This window comes from Onychomys torridus, chromosome 4, assembly GCF_903995425.1.
Source record: "Onychomys torridus chromosome 4, mOncTor1.1, whole genome shotgun sequence".
Lineage (NCBI taxonomy): Eukaryota > Metazoa > Chordata > Mammalia > Rodentia > Cricetidae > Onychomys > Onychomys torridus.
The window spans coordinates 39,479,391-39,503,281 of NC_050446.1; the positions used below are offsets into that span (position 1 = coordinate 39,479,391).

The 23,891-nt window shown below is 37.5% G+C and overlaps 1 protein-coding gene across 1 annotated transcript in view; it reads right to left on the reverse strand.

The window, feature by feature from the left end:
• Positions 1-23,891, reverse strand: part of LOC118582553 (fibroblast activation protein alpha) — a 76,337-nt gene that overhangs the window by 31,079 nt on the left and 21,367 nt on the right. Inside the window, exons 6-14 of the mRNA XM_036185513.1 lie at positions 23,091-23,143; positions 19,352-19,424; positions 18,547-18,667; positions 17,394-17,548; positions 15,175-15,278; positions 13,140-13,275; positions 8,393-8,437; positions 4,447-4,551; positions 4,277-4,347 (exon numbers count right to left, since the gene is read on the reverse strand). Of these exons, the coding sequence (XP_036041406.1) occupies positions 4,277-4,347; positions 4,447-4,551; positions 8,393-8,437; positions 13,140-13,275; positions 15,175-15,278; positions 17,394-17,548; positions 18,547-18,667; positions 19,352-19,424; positions 23,091-23,143 (863 nt within the window). The remainder of the gene's footprint in view (positions 1-4,276; positions 4,348-4,446; positions 4,552-8,392; positions 8,438-13,139; positions 13,276-15,174; positions 15,279-17,393; positions 17,549-18,546; positions 18,668-19,351; positions 19,425-23,090; positions 23,144-23,891) is intronic.

Genomic DNA, 23,891 nt, shown 5'->3' on the forward strand with positions numbered 1-23,891 from the left:
TCCCATATGACATTCATATTCAAAACCTGAATATGTCTGGTTTATTTATGTCTGTACTAATGTCACAGGAGTCCAGTCATCACTTTCACCTGCCTTTCCCACACCCTTTCAGTGTGTGAATTAACTGCTCACTCCCCTCTCGCAAAGCCCCTCAGCTTTCCCAGGCTGTCAACTTTTCCAGTATTGCCTTCACCTCTGCCATGGCAGTCCCACCCACTTTCCCACTTGCCTCTTGCCTCTCCCTCATAGACAATAATAATTATTCCACCCCATCTTTCCTAAACATCTACCTGTTCCTCTGATTCACTTAAGAAATATGAACTGAACCCTGACTGGGTCAGGCCTCATGCTGAGGACACCCAAGACAGGAGGCATAGCTTTGTCTTTCTAGCCCACAGCTCATTGTTATCATACCAGCTTAAGCCTCCGTCACCCTTGGCCATCATTATAGCCAAGCCTTCATGTTTTTTTTTCCATTTCCCAAACCTGTCATGCCTGAAATTTATCTCCCATTCATTTTTATCTCATCAGTTTTCTGACTTTAAGTCACTTTTATGGCTGTTCTGTATAAGGACCAAACTCCTTTGGCTCCTATTCAAACAATTTCATAGAATGGCAATAGGTTCCTGATACTTTCTATATGGTAAAGAGAGACTAATGATTCTCTTCCTTTGCTCCCCAAATTCCATATAATGGCAGTCAAATTATGAGAACTAAGGGGCTATCCCTAATCCACATGGCATTAGAATTGACAAAGCAGGGTCTTCTGATTATTAAATGCATCATGAATGACTATTCCAAGATAGCTTTAGGAGACAGTGTGGAATGAACAGAAAGGAAAGAACTTAAAGAATTCCCTATTGAAGTTGATAGCAACAGTCTTGGATTCATAAGTGTTAGTTCTGAAGGCTCACCTCCTACTAATTAAATGGCCTTTAGCCAAGTCAATTACATGCTCCAAGTATCTGTTTTCTCATCTACAAACTCAGAGTAATCATTCTCACCTTACAGTATCTGGCAGGCAGTAATCCTTCAATAACTGATAGCTGTTATAGATATCATGAAATCCAGATAACTCCGAATGACTACACTCTACAATCTCCATATCTATGGGCCACTTCCTATTGGGTTTTGAAGCTTGTTCATTGCTTTAAGTGTTGAGGAAAAAATTAGCCTTTACAACCAATTGTTATCTGAGAATTTTTATACTTTTCATAAAAGTACCTAATAAAATTCTTTCCAAAAGAAAATCTTGGTGACTAGTTATTAAAGAATGTGCACTCTTCATGAAATCATAGCTGTTGGAACATAACCAGAGCAACAGAATGCTCTTTCAGTTAGCCGAGTAGACAGTACAGTCCATCTTTTATACATCCATTGTTTGGTGCCAGTTAAAAACCTTGCTTTTTGAAAAAAAAAAAAAGAAAAAGGAAAGTGCTGTGGGATGTTCTGTATGTAAAATGTGTTGCTCTGATTGGGTAAAATAAAGTACTGATTGGCCAGTAACCAGGCAGGAAGGAAAGGGTAGGCAGGACAAGGAGGAGGAGAATTATGGGAAGTGGAAGGCTGGGAGAGACACTGCCAGCTGCCGCCATGACAAGCAATATGTAAAGACACCAGTCAGCCACAAGCCACATGGCAAAGTACAGATTAATAGAAATGGGTTAATTTAAGATAGAAGAAGTAGATGACAAGAAGCCTGCCATGGCCATACAGTTTGTAAACAATGCAAGTTTCTGTGTGTTTACTTGGTTGGGTCTGAGCAACTGTGGGCCTAGTGGGTGAGAGAGATTTGTCCTGTCTGTGGGCCAGACAGAAAAACTCCAACTACAAATGGCACCCTATGTGTTGGCAAGAGTTTCCACCTAAAACCTGAGAAAAAAGATTCTAAAACGGAGCTAAAAACAGCTTCTTAGTTATCTCTCTCAAGTTAGTGGCAGCCTGGCGGTTTGAGCTACTATGACGGGTTCCTGGCATGTGCGTCTAACCTGCAGAGTGGCGGGAATGAGGAGACTACAAGTGGCATGTTACTCTGCTGCATGGTGGATTTGGCCTTTGCTAATTTAAAAAAAAAAAAAAGGTTTCGGGGCTATGCACTGCTTTGATAGAACTGCTTCTAATAGTTGAGGGTACACATGGCTCCAGACCCAGAGCTGGTGGTAAACTGTACCACCACCACTTTGGGAAGCTGAGGTGGGTGGAGCCAGCAGCCACAGTGGTGTTTCAGTCTTACAAAGATGGATATGACACAGAGAATCTGGTTTATGTTGTCTTTGGGATTTTTAACTACAGAAAAAGATTTGATCATAAAAGCTGTTGAGTTAAACAAATACGTAAATCTTAAAGGTACCTTGACTTCAAAATTTGGATATAAGGATATGTTGCTTTGGAAAAGAGTCTCTGCTTTTGTTTCCACAGAAAGCCAGAGGCTGTGGGTTTGTTCCAAATTAAGATACATCAGGTTTGATCAGCCAAGACTACCTGAAAGGTCTCCGATGACACCATGGCCCAGATGATCCAACATCCAGAATGGTTTCAAGGCAACTGGCTCAAAGGTTTACCCTCATGGACTACTCCATAATCCTAAAATTTTCTTTATGTCCCCATAAGCGCCCCGCTCCAGCAGGAAGTAGTAAGAAAAACTATGCCCAATTTCCCAAAATTATCAAGCTGGCTTTGGAGATGGAATTGGCTCACTCCTTCTCTAAACCCAGACATATTGCTAAAAGAAAAGGTTAATAGATTTTTATGTCCCAAATCAGAAGAGCCCTCTGGTGTGGGACAGAAAAAAACCAATATTTTAATTTAAAACAGGTTAATTATAAATGCGATCTCTTTCTAATGAAGAAAAGGGGATATGATATAGATATAATAGGATGAAAGGGGAGATTAAGGAACTTACTTCCAAAGAGCAACAACTTGTTTAAAATGTTTTACATTGGTATAGATTTTAGTCTATTGATACAAACTTAAAGTTAATTTTGTTATACTGTGTGTATATTTCTACTCTTGTTTAAGGTATTATGTTTGTACAGCTCATTTAAAATTGTAATGGATAATTAAAAATAGATTAATAATTAGTCATCTATGATAATCATACTTGTAGCCATGTTAGTTAAGTCTTCTAGGTATACACAGAGATATTCAGATAGATAGGTAATCTTCAAATACTTCAAAGCCCTTCAGAATATGGCATTTAAAATATTTTTAAAATTCAGCCTTTCTGGACAGTGAGACATGTTTGTTTCTGGCAGCACCAATTTACTTCAGAGAGGAGGATGGGCATTGAAGATACTTCATATGGAGTTTATCTTCACCTTGGCAAAAATAGCCATTTGGGCAAGAAACTGTTCTTGCCTGGACTGCTTAATCAACTGGACATGCAAGACCCATAGAAAGGTGACCACTGAACTTTGCTTGACAAAATGGTCCTTCAGGTTCCTGCTTTGCAGAGGAAACTGCCAGACATTCTACAGGACATTAAAAAAAAAAAAAAAAAAAAAAAAAAATGACCAAGACACTCTAGCCCTATGGGCTGAAGACAAATGTCCCAACTTTACAAAGGAACATTAGGTGACTGTCCAGGCTGCCAGCTTTCTCTGTCTACCCTGCGAGACTCCTGAAAGTTGCTTGCATGCTTCTCTTGGTTCTCAGGTAATATTATATCCTTCTGAGGTCATTGATGTGGTTGAAGATTAGATAGTTAAAATTTCCTCAGTTATGATAAAAGGTAAGTTAGATATAAAACCTTAGACTCACAAATATAAGATAGATAGGATATCTTTAATATTGTAACTGTAATTCTTGCTTGATAATTGTTTTGTTATCTAAAATTTTACTATGTAAAAATTAAAACCTTACTTCTTGAAAAAAAAAGGCAAGTGCTGTGGGATGTTCTGTATGTCAAATGTGTTGCTCTGATTGGGTAAAATAAAGTGCTGATTGGCCAGTAGTCAGGCAGGAAGGATAGAGTAGGTGGGACAAGGAGGAGGAGAATTATGGGAAGTGGAAGGCTGGGAGAGACACTGCCAGCTGCCGCCATGACAAGCAACATGTAAAGACACCAGTAAGCTACAAGCCATGTGGCAAAGTATAGATTAATAGAAATAGGCTAAATATAAGAGTAAGAGCCAAACTGTTTAAATAATATAAATGTCTGTGTGTTTATTTTACAAATGGGTTGTTGGACTAACAGGGCTTGGCAGGGGGGTGGGGGGGGCTGGAGAGAAGGTCTCCAACTACAGAATGGTGCATCATGCCTGCATGAAATACTTACAGTGAATCCTGTGTCACTCTGAATATATATATGGCCTCCCACTTGCCACTTGTAATTTGAATAGCATTTTCCTATAAAAAGACAAACATTATGTTGTGTGAAGCTGAGCCGTTACTTGAGCAACCTCAACTGAATGATCTTTGAGGAGATAAATCTTGGAAGGAACATACCACAGTGTCTTTGATATAGTGAATATGTTTGTAACCATCCTTGTCGCTAAATATTTTGTAGTATGAAATGGCATCATAGCTAAAAGCTGGTGTTGAGACAAAGAACTGAAAGAAATGGACAGAGGTTATATTCAAAGGACAAACTAAAGCCACAGATATTTTTTTAAGCCATATATGGCTAAGAATCTTAATGCCAGGCCTCTCCTGTCACCTGTCACTCATGTTTGAAATTCCAGGTTTTCAGATGATAGGTTTCCCAGTGATTCTAATAGGCACTTGCATATACCGAGCCGTGCTTATTTACCACTACTCCCCTACCAGAACCCCCAACTTTACAACATCTAATTTAATGTGGTTTGGAATTGAGTTAAATGAATAAAAAACAAGCGTTGATACTTAATCAAACCAGACTTTAAAATGAGGTGTTTGATCAAAGTATAATTCTCACTAAAGCTTAAAGTACTTTAAATTTTTGATTTGTCTAATGCTAAGTAAGCTCCTAATGTCAACAATTTAATGACATTTGAAAGATTCTGATATTGTGGTGTAGCAGCCACAGATTTTAGTAGTCTGGCAGGCCTAGCACACTTGAGAGAAGCCATGAAGCATGGTTAGGGGGTACCAGCTCAGAAGGCAGAATGGCTTTCTCATCTGCATGGAAGGAATTCAGCATACCCTGCTGGGAGCCACCTAATTGCACTGGAACTAGCAAACACTCAAGTATCTTGGGACAGAACTAGTGGCAACTCAGTATCCTAGGAAGTACAGACAACTGAAATCCAGCAAATATCTCATACCAAATTTCCATCAGCAGTGTTGTGCACCTCCCATTGTGAAATTTTGATTTGCTCTATCAACAGTGTCATGTGTCTACCCTTGTAAAACTTTGATGTACCCTACATTTATGGCTATTTTACAGGTTGTCTTCTGGTGAAATGATCACACCTTTCTGGGAAAAAAAAATCTGATGACAGCAGAACTCGTCCATATCATGCAAAAATGCCTTAAAACCTGGTCTTGGTTTGAGATCATGGAACAGTAGGCAAAGGTGTTCACCTATTTTACATCCCAGGAAAACAATAAACACCAAAGCATACACCAGTATCTTCTAGCTACAGACATTTTTTTCTTTTTATATCTTTCCTGAGATCAAATTTTAAGCAAAGGGATTGTAGGAAGAGTCACCAAGAGTCACATTTGGATGTCATCTGATGCTGTATATTTTTTGAGAAAATTATTTCTCTTATATTGTGACCATGTGCCATTAAAATGCAATGTATCTCAGCCAGGTGGTGGCATACGCCTTTAATTCCAGCACTCAGGAGGCAGAGCCAGGCATATCTCTGTGAGTTCGAGGCCAGCCTGGTCTACCAAGTGAGTTCCAGGAAAGGCACAACGCTACACAGAGAAACCCTCTCTCAAAAAACCAAAAAAAAAAAAAAAAAAAAAAAAAGCAATGTATCTTATATATTTCCTGGGTAAATAATGTCTCTCCAAATTCATTTCCACTGGGATGGAAGCTTTACAGATGTAATTATGATAAAAATAGAAGATGTGGTCCTACCAGATTAGTGTTAGCCCTAGATCCAAGGACCACAGTCTTAATAAGAGAGAGAGAAGACTCAAGGCAACATGGAGAGACACAGGAAAGGATTCTATGTTCTGGAGGCTGCCTGATCCATAAATAAGTCTTTGCTCAAGTACATTCTGCTTAATGTAAATGTCTTATATGTCTTTAAATAAATTTGTAACAGAATGGAAAATTGAATAATGTGAGACTGCTTTCTGCTTATATATTCATAATCATCATTTATCATAAGATCTACTTTGTATGATTTTGCATCTTGAGACAAATTACATTGAAGTAAAGTGGTTAGTTAGGGGCTAGAAAATTAGCTTGCAATTTGGTGGGTTCATTGCACTTGTATAGGCCTTTGACAAACTTGTTCTTTCATTTCAGAAAGTTTTGCCCTCAACTATGTAATGGCAGAATTACTTACAAGGACCTTCTTTACATTGACTCCTTCATACTCTGCAGTGTGAGAGATAAGTGGTTCTGCCTTGTCTTAGTCACTAAAATGAAACTTGAGTCACAGCACATTTTAATATAACCTAGTGAAAGGTCATTCCCCACATACCTAGTGAGCTACTTAAGGGACTTTTAAAAAGGTTATATTCTGAGTAAAGCTTAAAATTTCATTCGTATTAAAAATTAAAAATTAACAGGGCAGAACGTTTTGTTTTAAGATATTAGGACCAGGCAAACAGGAAGAATCTTTGTGCTGGGCTAAGCCTGTTATCTCCTCCGTTTCACTGCACACATGGAAGACAGTTGCTTCCGATGAGCAGGTAACTTAGGGGAGGTAAAGAGGGTGTAAAATATTTCCGCTATCTTGTTGTCAGAGCTCGGACCATAATGCATTCTGAGTTAAGTGCTCCTGCTGCAGGTCACACCTGGACCCTAGATAAGACATTCATCTGCGCTCCACCCCCCCCCCCCCTCACCCCCACCCCCGCAGTTCTAACAAGGCCCTGCTCTGGTTTCTTTACCATACTTAGATTTTCTGATAAGTTGCTTATCTCTGTGTGAAGTGCAAAGCCATTGAAAATATCTTACCTAGAAAGTAAGTTTACTTATCACAGTGCTGTATTATGCCATCCTCTCTAAATGGCAAAAGATGACGCTTAAACCGAGTTAACAATTAGTCAGAAGTACAGGCTTTCAGATAACAAACACAAAATTCATGTTTTGTTTTTTACCAAGAGGTTTTAGCAACAGGCCAAAGATGTGTGGAGCACTGCTTAATTAGCTACTTATGGTTTTGCTGTAACTGCTGTCTAAGCATTATGATTTCAGAGCTTATTTCTAAATATGAAGAACTAAAATTTAGGTTCTTTTATTTTGTATGTTTACAGGGAAATATTTCTAGTTAATTTCTTGTGACTTTTGCCATTTAAATCTTCTGGATAAATTCTAAAGAAACCACTTTTTAAAAATAACTTTATTGTATACTAGTATGACTAGCCTTTGTAATTTGTCTAAAGACCCAATAAATATTCATTGAACAAGGACTGGAGAAGTAGCATATGGTAGGGCACTTGCCTAGTATATGTGGCCCTTGTTGATCCCAAGTACTACACACACACACACACACACACACACACACACACACACACGACCTAAATGAGTGTATGAATCATGTACAGTTACCTAGATTTTCTCAGGTTAATTTCATTGCTACTAATTTGACTACAGGTCAAGGAAAGCTATTCAATAAAGCAGGTACCTTCAGAGGATGGCAACTTATTCCCCAAGTTAACACTACAAAAGTTTTCTGATATTTCTTCTGAAATTTAGAGGTTTCACTATTAAGTAACTTTACAAAGATTAAAATTAATTCTCATGTTTCCTTTTTTTTTTTGGTTTTTTGAGACAGGGTTTCTCTGTGTAGCTTTGCGCCTTTCCTGGAACTCACTTGGTAGCCCAGGCTGACCTTGAACTCACAGAGATCCACCTGGCTCTGCCTCCCGAGAGCTGGGATTAAAGGCATGCACCACCACCGCCCCGGCACGTTTCCTTTTTTGTACACCACGTCTAAATCTCAATGCAAATGCCTGCTGGATGCAATCATTGTGACATGCGGCAGCATCCACACAGCATTTATTCTCCATGTTGTTTTGTATTCTTAATTAATATAGGATATAAGATATGATTGATTTCCATAAACATGATTATTTTTCATACTAAACAAACCTCATATATCACTGAATAACTCCATCAAAAGCTTCCAGACACAAGTAACCATAAATCATAATAAAACACATTTTCCTTTTTGATACTTAACCAGAGCATACAAGGTGGAATGCATACATACATTGTGTAAAACTCAGTTCAGTGAATATGTTGGGTACCATTAAAATAAAGGAAAAGATAGAAAAATCATACTCCACCAGCCCATCCAGTTCTGCTTTCTTCTATATGCTCCCAGGACTAAAAGACAAAAAAAGGAAAGAAAGAAAGAAAAAGGGTCATATTAAAGCATAAAGAAATCAGGTTTTCAAAAGTGTAATCTGGACATGGTGAACAGTCAAGCCACCTCATCAGCTTGTCCTACTGCCCGGCCTCCAGGTCAGGAGACTTTACTAAAAAGTGATTTCAGAGCAACACTGCCGAGTCTCTGTGGACAAATCAGTGTAGGACCCAATTTGAGAATTTTTTCTCAACCCTTCCATTCGGCAGGTATAGAATCATTGCACACCTGTGGAAGTTGAGCACAGACCAAGCACATGGCATAACAGAGAGAAGGGAATTCTACTGTGAAGTTGAGATTGTATTCTTTCTTCTCGGATGGGGTAACTAGAAACCTAAACATTAAATTTTAGGTTTTAGCAAAGTGCAGAAGCATCACTTCTTTAATAAATATTTAGAAACCTTAAAAGGTAAATAGTACCTTTCTTCTCTTCTTCGAGACAAATAAAAAGCATTCTGAGTTGAATTGATAGGTACAGATACTGTAGTAACTAACTGCAGTGGATGGACAGGAAAGTGGCCACAGGGAATTTGGAAGAGAGGAAGACATAGACATCAGCAAGACCTTGAAGAAACCTCTATGCCATCCAGCAATACTGAATGTCTGTGGATAAATTCTTTGAAGGACTTTACTTGCCAACTATGGAAAATATAAGTGTAAACAGGAGAGACAATATGGATTTGGCAGGTGGGGTGGGATGAGGCCAAGGTGCCACCTAGAATGCTAATGTCAAGGAAATACTGATAAAGACCCAGATCAAGGTTTCAGTAGTGGGGAGAGAGTGCAGGAGTTCTTGAAAGTTCAGATCATCAGAAATAATTTTGGAGAGTTATGGACAAACAGTTCTGCAAACCTCTGCTATGAGTAGAGACCACCTGGAGGGGGTTAAGTCAACAGTTTTGAAAGAACCAGCAGAATAATTAGCCATACTTTGGCAAAGGACTTTTCTCAGTAGCTAAGCCGCATTTCCCAGCTTCCCTTCTAGTGGAATATAGTCATGTGATACGGTCTAGAAACAGTATGTGAACAGAAAGGGAAACGAGCTACTTGTAGCCCTTCCTGTAAAAACATCCCATGCAGAACCCACCTCTCCATTCTTTTTCCTTGCTGCAGATGAATGTTAATGACTTAGAACCACACAGTAAGATCGTAGAAATGCCATCAGTTGTGTTTCTGAACTATATTATGGAGCAAAGGACCCATTCCACACCACATCTCATTTTCTTGGGCTTGCTATTGATTTTTATAAATGAACCATAAATTCCTATTGTATTAAGCCTTAACCACTGGAATTTCCTCCTATAGCAGTGCTGTTGGCCTGCCTTGGAAATATCTTACCTAGACAATAAAGTTTCTAAGTAGGTGGTCAGTGTGACCACCCAAACTTGAGCTCAACAAGGTTGACACCAATGGACATGACAAAGCAGTTGGGGAAAAGTTCACGAGGCCTTTCCCCTACACACACATACACATACACACACACACACACACACACACACACACACACACACACACACACACGAAAAACTATAGGCAACTCAGGAAAGTTGTGAGCTGGAAAGATGGTCTTCCCCAGAAAAGAGCACACTCATTGGTTGTCCAATGACAAATAGCCTTGAAAACACACAAACAAGGGACATCATCAGGCTAACCAGGTTCTCTTGAGAACATATATGTATGTACATATGTGCATACAATAACAAAAAAGAGGGAGGGCATGAGTTTGAAGGAAAATGGGGAAGGGTGTATGGAAGTGTTTGGAGGGAAGAAAGAGAAGGGAGACTTGTACATATATTAGAATTTCAAAAAGAAACAAAATTCTAGATAAGTGAGGTTTATCTAGGCAAGAAAAGAACAGTGGCTGTGAGAATAGCTTTTTGGAAAGGTGTTTGCCTTGCAAGCATGATGACCTGAGTTCCAGCCACAGAATTAATATAAAAAATGCTAGATGTGTTGGTATGCACCTGTAATCTCAGCACCATTTCCTGGAACCTGATGGATGCTTGTTTTCATACCTATTATAGTCTAAATGCCCAAACTCAGGGTCATGAGAGATTCTGTACAAAGGAGATGGTCAGCATTCCTGCGGATGGTACCTGGGGTTATCCTCTGGCTTCTACACTCGTGTATGAACACACATGTGTGTACCCCACCCACCCAACACACACACATACACACACACACACACACACACACACACACACTCACATATGCAAGCACATATAGTCAAAATAAAAAGAAGACCTTGAGAATATGTAGTCTTCAAAGAAGGCATGAAGACAAAACCAATTTTAAGAGGAGTTTGGGTTATCTCCTATGGTAGTTGTTAATGCCTCACAGAGAAAAAGAAATGTAAGGTTGGGGAAAATTTTTTTGAACATTTTTAGTAATGAAGATAAAAATTATTTTAGTTCATTTTTAGAGAGACAAGAGTAATATATAAGATCATTGTTCATTAAGCTATAATTTCCCTTTTTTTGATACAGAGTTTCCTTGTGTAGCCCTGATTTTCCTGGAACTTCCTCTGTAGACCAGGCTGGCCTTGAACTCAGAGATCTGCCTCTGCTTCCCAAATGTTGGGATTAAAGGTGTGTGCCACCACTGCCCTGCACATAGTACATTTCTTAATTAATCTCACCAATATTGTTATATAATAAATAATTGCCAGCCCCTGTACCTCTTTCATGCCTTGCAACATAAATAAAACATAGATTGATTATCCTCAAACATTACTGGTTTTCAAAACATAAATACAGTTTTCATTAGCATGGCTGTTGGAAAACTATGGGTTAATTCTGACTCATGGTTAGATATTCTAAATGCAATTACTTTTCTAGCCATAAAAGTTATTTTCCAGGAACCTACGTTCCTCATTGTGGGGACATTTTATATGTTCTATCGATTTAGGTTGAAATTGTCTCATTTTGATAAACTATAATTTCAGATTAAAAATGAATCTGTTTTTGTTTGTCTGTGCTCATAGTTGCCAAGCTATACTAAATTAAAGTGGAGTTCATAATGCTTACATTCAGGGAGTGGTGAAGATATATCCAACCAGAGCCAGTCAATCAGACCAGTGCGTTCTAATTAACTAGTTTAATTAAGATCAGGTTTTGCCAGTGATACAACTTAAAACTTTTCTTTTTGCTTTGTTTATAAAGACATAAACAAGACAAACTCAGTATCTAGCACGTTTTCTTAGTTAGTCAAGACTCTTTCTGACAAGTTAATAGACTGAAAAATATTTTTAACTTATGTAATGTTGACTACGATAGCCCTGATATATTTCCCAACAGAATAAAATGTTCACCTTATAAAATAAAATGTCCTAATTTCTAGATGGAATTTAATGACTTATTTTGATTGATATGGACTTTAACTTCATGAAATAAGTTTGCTCTACATTTAGTTTAATGAAATACTTCTTCAAATTTCTCAAAATGTACTCATCAATATTTCCTATTTAAAGAAAAAGTTAACTTTTTATTCTCTAAAATGAGTACTTAAAGCAGGCATATTTTAATGATTTAGACTGTTGAAGTAGTTTTTGACTTACTAACTTCAGCCGATTATGTTTGAATTTGAACAGTAAAGCAATTGAAGCTCAGTAGTAAATTTGTATCTTATTTTCAAGCTCCCCACCTTCAGATTGGTACAGGAGGGGGGACTCTCCAAAGATGACTGGACAGCTGCATAATGTGCATAGTAACTTCGGGGAATATTATTTTAAAGTGTGTTACTTTTGTTTATGCTGCATTTGTTTAACTCTGTGAAGCTGTGTTATTGTGCCTGTCTAAAACACCTGATGGTCTAATAAAGAACTAAATGGCCAATGGCAAGGCAGGAGAAAGGATAGGAGGCAAAATATATATAGAAGGAGAAATGTGGGAGGAGAGGAAGATCTAGGAGCCAGACAAGGAGGAGGGCAAAAGGGGCCAGCCACCCAGCTACACAACCAGCAAAGGAGTAAGAAACAAAGGTATACAAAAGTAGAAAAAGGTAAAAGACCAGAGGCAAAAGACAGACGGGTTAAAGTTAAGAAAAGCTGGAAAGAAACAAGCCCAGCTAAGGCTGGGCATTCATAATTAAGAATAAGCCTCTGCCTGTGATTTATTTGGAAGCTGGGTGGTGGGCCCCCCAAAAGAGCAAAAACAAACAACAACATAGTAATCTAATAGTTCATATCCTATTATCAGGCACCTACCTTTGATTTAAAGAATAGGTAATATTTGAATCCCTTCTATATATATTTTTTCAATTTTGACAAGATACAATTCTAATTTTCATTTCTTCATTTTTTGTGTGAAACAGCTGTTTCCCTAATAGACCCATTCATTCTGTCTTATCTCATTTGTTTTGCTTCTGTTGACTGCGAACCTGATGATCTCAAACCAGAAGATCAAAATCCTGATGTCACACACATAGTCTCATCTAGTATTTTTCTATATTCAGAGTAAAAGCAGTCTAAGAAAACAATGGCTGTGCTGTATGTAATCAAAATGCTGGCATTGCTGTGAACATGGGATGTGTTGTTTAAAATAACACTTGGCAATTGAATGCACCCAATCCTACTTTACAATACAAAATGTGACCTACAAATAAGAAGCACCTGTTGTGTTTCCATCTTCAGAACTAGTTGCCAGTGGTTTTAACACACCTTACCTTTGGACAATCCCACGAGTGCCAGTCTTCCCTGAAGTCACACAGAGACAAGACCGAGACATTCTGCACTCTCTTTAGCCACTGCAAACATACTCGTTCATCGGTCACCCATGTGAGCCAGGTGAAGTAATAGTCACTGCCAACAAACAGAAACAGACAGCCCGTTGCCACATTTAAATAATAACCTCATTTATATTTTCTAGGAGACAGTTGTTATTCTAGGATATATATTTAGTAAGTAAGGAAGACAAATTTTCTCTGAGAAGAATATTTAAATAGATCTGCTTGCTAAAATAAATAAGAGCTTATTCATCTAAGCAAATTATTTCATACTTGAGTTTTCTCCCCACTTTTGGCAAAAAAAAAAAAAAATAAGATGTAAGAACAAAGCTGTATATCTATCTAAGAGGGATAAAAGTGTTAAATTTTCTATTATGTACCCATAATTTCATTTTTTTTTCAGTTTTTAGTTGGTGCAGAAGGGAGCAAATCGAGTGAAAAGACCATCTTTGTATCCAGGTGGGTTCTCGGCAGACGGCAAGTTTCAGCTGTCACCATGGTCAAGTGCTGAAACTTGGGTTAATATAATAATCAGATGATATAAATAGCTTCAATGGTGTTCATGACATACTTGAGTGTCAGTGAGCGGCTGTGATAATTATACTTGTCTGTGAATGAAAATTTATAGCCAGCATTGCAGAACTTTTTAATTTTCCATAGAGCTAGAAGAGATGAGGGGCTCACATCCTGATCTCACAATAGCCTACTTCAGTGAAATTATTTAGCCCTGTAGTTGTTTGTTTCTGTATAAATTTGAAATAATAATGTACTGATTTAAATATGTAAAGATGGGTCGAGAGTGCTTGAGATGTCTCTTGACTCCTGCTCTGTTTCTACCATTACTTTTGGCACTAAAGGAAAATAATAATAATAATAATAATAATAATAATAATAATAATAATCACCTATTTGAGTTTCCATTGACCAGGTTGTTATGAGCAATCATGTGACTCTGTTTGATCCTCCTTGGTGTAGCTGGAGAAGACCTAAGCCCTCTGTGTAAGTCAGGTGAGGCTCTTGGAGACCTTTATTATTATTATCATTATTATCATCATCATTATCATTATTATTATTATTATTATTATTATTATTATTATTATTTAACCAATTCAACCAGAAAGACACAGAGGACTAGCTTAGGCCTGGAAGGTTGCTATAATCAAGGTTAATCAGACAGGTGTATATGAGATATGCTAGAGAAGTTTCTTTTCCTGTCTTTCTTCCCTCCTTTTTTTTTTAAAGGATTTATTTTTTCATTAAGTATGTACACATTACACTCTGGGTGTAGGTTTGTGCACATGAGCCCAGCACCAGGAGAGGCAAGAAGAGGGCATCAGACCTCCTGGAGCTGCTCTATAGGGAAACTGTGAAGTAAACTCCAGTCTTTGGCAAGAGCACTATACTCCTAAAGAGTCTTTCTAACCCAAATATCTCATCTTCCTGTCTGTCAATAAATAGTCCTTCACATACAATTCTACAGCCAGATAACCAAAACCAGACTACCTCATAGTACGGCAATGCTGATGCTTGAGAAGAGTTGCCTTATATGGTTTATAACACCTCAATGATGCACATCGATCCAGAAACCTTGGCTTGAGGGAAGTAGATCAGATTTTAAAGGAGTCATGCTTAAGACATGATCAACTTTCCAACCCACATGTTGGTCACAACTTTATATTGCTATCTCCAAGGAACACCCCAGAAAGCTTTTGAGTCAGGCACATGTATCTTTAACTTATGAGAAAAGAAGTCTAAACTGTGATATAGGAAGTTCAACATGTTAGAATTTGGTTAACAATGAGAGGCAGAGCCAGGTAGTGGCTTACACCGTTAATTCCAGCACTCAGGAGGCAGAGGCAGGCAGATCTTCGAGTGAGTTCCAGGGCATCCAGGGCTACATAGATAAACCTTGTCTCAAAGAAACAAAGCAAAAACAAAACAAAACAAGGTGAGAGAGGGATCTGAGATCACTGACCTCGAGGCTATCATTTCTGGAACTGGTACTTCTATGGGACCCACATGGTGAGGGTAGGTAGAGTCAACAATAAAGACACGAACAACAGGATTCTTAGCTCCAGCCTACCAAGAACATGGAAATTTACAAGCTGATACAGTTTTATTTACCACCAATATTTTCAAAATATTTTAGGACTCTAGGCATATTTTAATAAGTGAATAAAGGTAAGTGAAGCTATTCTGCATAGAGGCCAGGAACATCATCTCTATTTTACTTGCAAGGCAATTACCAACGGGAGTCAAACATATTTCATGTGTTTAACGAGAGACTAGATTTATGGGAGAAGTTATTGGAGATATGAAGTACATGTCTGCAGACTGTACTCTGTCCTGATTTTCAAGGCAGCTGTGTGCCATTATTTTTAAGATGATAAACGATATGCCTGCATGCTCTGAAGAGTAGGGAGATCTGTTTGGAAGAGAATAAGAAGCAGAACTAAATAACAAAACTTACCTTTCCTGTTTTCGCCAAACACTTTGTATTGAATGACCAGATTGCTCATCCCCCACCAGGTGCCTCACAGTCACTACCATTACTTCCTTTCCAAAGGATAGCAGAAATCTCACTACCAAATAAAGTGTTCATGGGCTTTTGCACCTTTTCTTGGTTTGTGCTTTTTGTGCTACTATGTGCCTAAAATTTACATGACATTATATGCCTCATGCCTCGACAGTTTCTTCAAATTGATGTTGTTTTGCTTCAGAAAGAATCTAGCAGTTAAAATGAAATTTGAATCTGCAAAGTTTGGGAGCACAGTATTCCATAACTCAATGCTGTTTGCCTTCATCTAAAGCAGTGGTTCTGAACCTCCCTCATCCTGCGACTCTTTAATACAGTTTCTTCTGTTGTGGTGGCCATCAACCATAAAAATACTTTCATTGCTACTTCATAACTGTATTTTTGCTACTGTTAGGAATTATAATGTAAATATCTATGTTTTCCAATGGTCTTTGGTGACCCCTGTGCAAGCGTCCCTTGACCCCCATCATGAGTCATGACCCACAGGTTGAGAATCACTTTTGTCTCTTCTGAGACTTCTTCAGTTCTTTGGAATTTTCTAATCCCCCCATACAGGACTAAAGGTTTTGGTGCCCCAAGTCTGTAAAGAAACATTAGGACATTTCCAGACAAGTGGCTGTCAGTCCTCAGTTCCAAGTGTCTTCATCTCTTCCTGCTCACATTGATTCTCCAGAATATTCCAGTTTTTTTTTTTTTTTTTTTTAATTTTGGATTCTAAGTATCAGACTTTTCATTTCCAAGCATCTCCAGCTTTTACTATGTCTACACAGACCTTGAGGGGACTCCTATCTCAACACTCATTTCCTATCTCTTCCCTTTTCTTAAATGGCTTTTAACATAAACATTATAATTCTACTTCTCTCTCTGGGGTGTCTTTGGCTTGTTTCAAAAGCCACTTTTGCAAATGCCACATCTGTCCTGTCACATATAAGGACCCACTGGAGTCATTCATGACTAGGGTTTGGCAAGTAAAAGCAGTAGGAGCTATGTATAAAAAAGGCACAGTCTAAAAAGTATCCAATTCTTTTGCAAGAGGTAAATTAATTCCCTGATTTTCCTCTCTCATGTATGCTTCTTCCCTATCTCTTAGCCATTCTGCTACACACTCAGGTCCTTCTCCTACAGTCTTGGAACTGAATAAAAAGTATGCATGATGTTTATGCCCATTAATTGCCTCACAGAAGTGGAGGCTCATAAACTTACCTCTCTACAAACGGTCTTAGCATGTGCCTAATGCTACCTGACCAAGACTTCAAATTTAACATTTAAATTTCCCTTTTGGGTTTGCATTTAACATGAGAATTCAAGAGGGAATTGTGGAGCAGAACTTTATCCTGAATTTGGAACATAGAAAAAAAAATATATATATATATATATAATTAAAACTAAGTTAAGCTTGTTTTTCCTCCATGATCTAGACCATATGTTTTTTTTCAAAGATTCTGCAATAGATTTTGCAAAGACTACTTCTTCCAGCAAAGCCAGATGTCCAAAGCAACAGATGTCCACATAAACAATAGAGCACAGTACAGTGTTTGCTTTACAATGACAAGGACAAGAGGCTTTCCAAATGTGTTGATCCCACCTCTATTCATGGTAATGATTGCTCATTCTGACATCAAGGGAATGAGGGCCTCAATGAAAAGTATCCAGCATACCTTTGGATATGGAATGTTTATTGTTCTAGGATACTGTCCATCACCGTAATAGGAGTAGGCAATAATTGGTATGTCTGAATCATTAAATTCTGCATAAGCCAAAAATTTTCCATTTGGAGACCACCAAAGAGCATATTTTGCAGCAAGCATTTCCTCTGAAAAATAAGTATTTACATATTATTTACAACTATTGGTTATTCTTAAAATCATCGTCAATACTTCTAAATAAATATTTTTTTTACTTAAATCATGTTTTTAATATAGATGTAACATATGTCATACTTTGGTTGTTAAAAAATACTGTGATTTTAAGGAGAACAGTTTAAACTTCATTCTGTATTAAACGTCAATTAGTCTTGTTCGTGATTGCTGTTAATCACAAATTTGACATTTAAAATAAATAATAAACACATTGATAATGATTAATTTTCCCTTTAGGGCAATTAAAAAATAACCCAAAGTAGCCCAAATAGACTACGATACAGACTTAGGTAGATAAGTCTAGTAAGTAGGCAGTACTCAGAGTAGACAAAGCAGGCTGTGATTTCACTGCCGAGTCACTTTGCCAGTGCAAGTTGAGTTTCATTCCTAGGACGTTTTCTTTCTTAAACCAGGGTTAATTTGTGTGTGTGTGTGTGTGTGTGTGTGTGTGTGTGTGTGTGTGTGTGTGTGTGTGTGTGTGTTTAAAGAAAGAGATTAGAGGAATAGAGACTAGAAGACCTCTTAAAGTTCAATTAAGTCCTGTGTACTGCATGTCCTAAAATAAGGATAAAATTCAAGTGAGTGTCAGTATCAAAAACTAAGAACATTTGCTTGCAAAATAGTGTAGCTATTCAGCTTGGGGTGAGGAGAGGGAGATTTCTTCTCTAAGCAAAGCAAACATGGGATAACACATTAACTCAGTAACTAAGGACCATAGTTCTTAGAATATGTCTTGTGTACTTTATAGTAACATTCATGAAGATCGATTCCACTGGTCCCTGATAATAAGATTTTATTCTTGAAGTGGAGTCACTGTCACAACCTATTAACAGTTTTCAGAAGGATGGCCAGTCATAAAAATGAGTCCATTCAGCTAATTCTTACTGAACATGTGAAAGCATGTTCAGTTTTAAAGCTAATTCAGTAACACTAGGAAAGGAACACAGCTTACCTTCATAAACCCAGTCCGGAATTCCATTAAATATTTTATTTTCTCTTCCAGTGTAAGTTATTTGAAAAGGTGGATCTCCTGGTCTTTGTTTCAAATAAATATTGTTTTGATAGACATATGCCTAGAAATGACAGAAAATCAGCCAACAAGGGAAAGTTCTCTAACAGATATAGAAACAATGAATATTTAATTATTCACCTATTGTCTTTTAAAGGGGTGGTAATTCAAATGCAAAAGAATTCACAACTAAAATAATTCTAAAATAATTTAACAGGTTAAAAACATATAATCAACACACATTAACATTTTATGCTTTAAAAAATCTGCATCCAATAAGAAATAATTTCTACGGAAAAATAGTTATTTTATTATCCAATAAGTAATAGTGCATATTGACAGGCAGTCAAATAAATCCCTGAATATTAATAGCTAGCCAGATCTAATCTTTATTTAGAGTCCTTAAAGAAGAGCTTGGACAAAATTTCATGTTGTCTGAAGCTAGTCTGGGAAACTTGTGAAAACCATATTTTTCCTGAGTTTTCTGGCACAACGCATTCTGGCTGAGTATAAGGATAAAGTTTTTGACTGCGATATTTAAAGAAGTCTATCCATGAGCCTGAGGTTTTGCGGAATTCTCAACTGGTTTCAGTTTATCCAAACTCTTCCCGTTTTTAGCCACTGAAGTAGTCATGATGTATCTTTTTTTTTTTTTTTCCTTTTAGGCAGGGAAATTTAACAAAGGCCAAAATAAAGTGGCTCCTCTTTTATTTAAATGATCAAACACTCCTATGATCTAAACACTTACTAATTTACTCCCAACAGGCGACCAGCATAGATACTGAATTGGGCGAGGAAGCTCATATCCTCTTACAAATTCCCTAGAAAGAAAGAAAGAAAGAAAAGAAAGAAAGAAAGAAAGAAAGAAAGAAAGAAAGAAAGAAAGAAAGAAAAATAAATATATCAAAACACAGCTCTTGGTGTTTGATGCTTAAAAAAAAGTCTGCATAAACAGAATAAGTAAAAACCTATTAAAATTAAGGACATCTGTAAGAAGTCTCTCCCCTTCTACAAGTGCAAAGGAGGAGTACATGGGAATGAGGAACTAATGCCATGCACAGTGGCTGACATCTTCTCATTGGTTGTTTAAAAGTCACCTAACTTCTCTATTTTCAGACCTTCACAGTGAAGTAAATGGATAGTACTCCTACAGACTGGGTCATCTAGAGATCATCTCATAGAGTCCCTCTGTTTCACAGAAGACAACTGTGAGACATGGAGATATGATAAGGACTTTTAAAAATTGCATTGCTAGTTCTTGCGCAGACCCCCAAGTAAAGCTCAAGTCATTTAACCCTTGAGACTGTAAAATTTGCACACAGCAGACTAAGATGGTCGCTGACGTGCCTTCCAGCTCTGAGTTTCTATAACTGTGCTCAAGTTTAATATGTGCTCTTCCACATTCTCATTCACAACCCCCATCTCTGTGAATGCATATGAATTTCAGATTTTTGAAAATAAGATGCCATTTGACAATCTCCCTGGGGATCTGACTTGAAATCAGAAAAGGAAAGGAACATCTGATCTCAAGCTAAACTGAAAAACAGATCGTATACTGGGCAGTGTGCCTTAAGCTTGCAAAGTTCTCCACCCATGGGGAAATTTCAGATATTCTATTGGCCCCAAACCCTCACTTTGATGTTTAGCGTCCCTCTGCAAGCTCCAGCTAAGTGAATTGCATTGTAGAGCTCTTGTAGCTTTTCAATGAGAACACATCAAATGTTTATGGACTTAAGAATCATAAACTGCCATGCTGAAAGTTTGACTACTTGAAAATCATCTTAAGAGTGTCACCAAGACTGTTTTGGTGGCACAGCAAAGCAACATCTACTCTTAAGACCAATTGAAGACATTCAAAAAGACCCCATTCCTTTCTGCTAGCAGTCTCTGGACCTTGGGCCTCATATCTGTGTGTCAGTTAGACCTTCCCCTCTCCCTCACACCTGGGTGCCGGAGAAGACCTGTAATGCACTCTATCTTGACTGAATTTATTATGTCACACAGAACAATACCTAACAACAAGGCAAATGTTTGATAGGAAGAAGTGATGCTCTTGGAGGAAAATTATGAATGCTGCATTGCTGTGAGATTTCTGGCAGCCAGAGGTCAATACATGAACACCAGGCACATGATGACAACCTGCCCAAGTCTTCTCTATGGAGTACAGTTAAGCGAGGCAATGGCAGAAACAATGGCAATTGCATGTCTTTATGACTGGAAAGCCACCTGAGCTGTGAATTTGTGGTTTTATCAGTCAGAGTCACTAATGCCATGAAAGATGGAGAAAGGGGATGTATTATAAAAGCTGTCACCTATGGATCCCACCTTGCTTAAACCACAACTATCTTCATTACTGTGTGCTAGACTTTTTTTCTTAAATTTATTTTTAATTTTTATTAATTTTTTTTCATACAATATATTTTGAGAATGTTTTTCCCCAGATCCTTTTCTACCTCATTACTCACCAAATTTGGTATCTCTCTCTTTCAAAAAGCACAAAAATGAAAATAAAAATGAACAAATAAGATTTAAAAAGCCAAAACAAAACAAAAAGTCCCCAACAGTAACAACAAATCTATGGATCTTGTTTTGTATTTATCAACTAATCCTGGGCACAGAGCCCATGCTAGAGTGTGGTTGATATACCCAGTGACACTCACTGGAGGAAAGTGATTTTTTTCCTCCTTGCAAGTGGGTATCAATTACAAATAGCTTTTTGGTTAGAGGTTTTAATAATTTTCAGAGGCAGAGGCATGAGATTAGCAGTATTCAATCAAAACTTGACTTTCAACCAATTTTCCACCTCCAACTAAAATGGTATTGTTTTGCATGGCCAAAAATATCTGCAAAATTTAATAGTTGTGAAGAAAATAGAAGACACACATACACATGCGCACACACGCACACACGCACACACATACGCACACACACTCGCACACACACACGCACACACACTCACACATGCACACACACACACACACACACACACACACACACACACACACACACACAAGCAAACCCAGTGAGTGGTTTGACTAGATATACTACAGACAAGCTAAGCAGGCCATAACACAGTTGCAGGACATAATCTCTTCTAAGCAGCTGTTAAGAAATTAGTGATCATCATTTTATTTGGGAATATTTTCGTTTGGGTGCTTTTCAATTTGGTGAGCTTCAACATCAAGAATTTTTAAATGATAATGGCATGATTAAAGCCTGAGTAAAACTGTTCTGCAAGGCTATGATTCCCACCTTGCCAGACTGAGGATTCCTAGGAGCAGGGTTGGTTCTTTCAGCTCATTGGCATTTTTCTATATATGTTTTTCAGGCTATAGAGCTCTGTAAATACTTCTTGCCTTTAGCGGTGATATTGAAACAGAAAGGAAACTCCAAATCCATTAGATCAACTGAGACTATGTTTTAAAAACCAGGTCTTGTTTTTTCCCCTGAAATAAGGAGATGCCTTAAAAAAATTTTTGTTCCTTGTTTGACAAAAGGGGAAATAGCCTGGAAGAGCATTTTCAATACCTCTTCAAGACATAACAGTTATTCTTACTGTTTGTATAACAGTAAAGAGGGTATCACATGAAGATGAGTAACTAAACTGATCCATTTCCTCAATTAGACAGAGTGAGTTGTATAAGGTACAAATCTGATTGTGTCATTTCCTATAAAATCCTTCAGTGGTTTCCTCTTGCCATCAGAAATAGATCTAAGCTCTTTTAAATGGTTGCCTGGTCATTATTCACCTGGTTTCAGTCCCCAAGTCCTTTCCAACCTTATACACCCTCCCCTAGCAGGCTGCTCTTCTCTAACCAGTGGACATAAGATACTAAAGTTTTGTTTTTCTTAACATTTTGTGTGTCTCTGGAAACCATCATATACTCTTCTGTCTAGGATGCTGCCCCTTCATTTTCCTGTACATTCTTTTATTTTTTAAGTGTTAATGTTTTTTTATTTTTCTTTTAAGTATTAACTATTTCATGTAGTTGGAATGTGCATACAAATAAAGAAAATAATACATAAATAGTAATCTCTGTCCCTTCTATAATTGAGAGATATTTAACACTTTAAGGATTAAAATAAGCATTTTGATATTTTAAAAACAATCAATTTTAAATCAATGAATGGGATGTGTATCCAGACAATGGCTGTTGCCATAACTCTCTTCTCCAGTAGTGGGCTCTCTCCTTAAAATAGTCTCATTTCCATGTGCTTTAAAAAGTTTTGTTATATGTGTTTATTTCCATAAGTAGCACATCTGTTATTTTTTCTTTGAAATTAGGAAAATCAAAGATATTTTGTATATAAAATGCACAAAAGTAGTCAAATAAACAGGAAACTATATCATAGAAGAGTCATCCTGTTTTGTGGGTTGACGTTTATTGCAAACTACATATGCAGTATCATTATGTAGTCTTAAGCTCAGATTGGAGCCAGAAGTCTTAGGAGTTAAGCTGAATTAATAGCTAGCTAAGGTGATTTACCCATTCTGAAGGTCATAGATGTAGTATGTCGCTGTGTATGAGTATCGCCAAAGCTGTGGGGAAGAGAGGCAGAGACAGAGGACAATGTTATAAAGCTCAAATAGCTCATTCAGATAATAATATGTAATGATGGATTCTCACTGGGCTCTTGGGGAGATGTGTTTCAACGCAAAGCAGCATTTCCTTTACTTTTACAGTATGTATACTTTCATGCTACTTGTTCAGGTGCCAGAGGGCACCTTAGGATGATCTAACTTTTACTCCATAAAAAGCATACCCAAAGTCATTTCGCAGTATAAAAAAATCTTATCTTTGACACACTTTGTCCTCAGAATGTTCCTCTAGATTGAAGGAGGACCCCTATGATGTTCATAACCTCTAGCATCTGTATCACACCTTGGTACGAATAATACCCTTTAAAATTGGTTAGAAGGAATTTCCCAGATAGCCTGTTACAAAATGTCTTCCTTTCTTTGGGTGTATATATTTAAATAATAGAATTTGAAAAACAAAAAGAAGAGTTTAACTTAATATTTCTCCTGAACTGAACTGCCCTTTATCTACTTGAGTATATGCTGGGCTTAGTGAATAATGCAAGCATTGTTTTGGATTCTGTTTCTTAAAAGATTTTCAATCTCTTGACAAGCTCCATTAGGCTGAAATGCATATTTCTGAGGATTTGGGTCACCAGGGCCTGGCTACTGGAGAATAAGCCCCTGACTGAGCATCCTGGTAGTGGTCAGAATGACTGCCCCATTGGAATAGGAAAGAAAGCCTAATAGGGAACTTCAACTCAGGAAA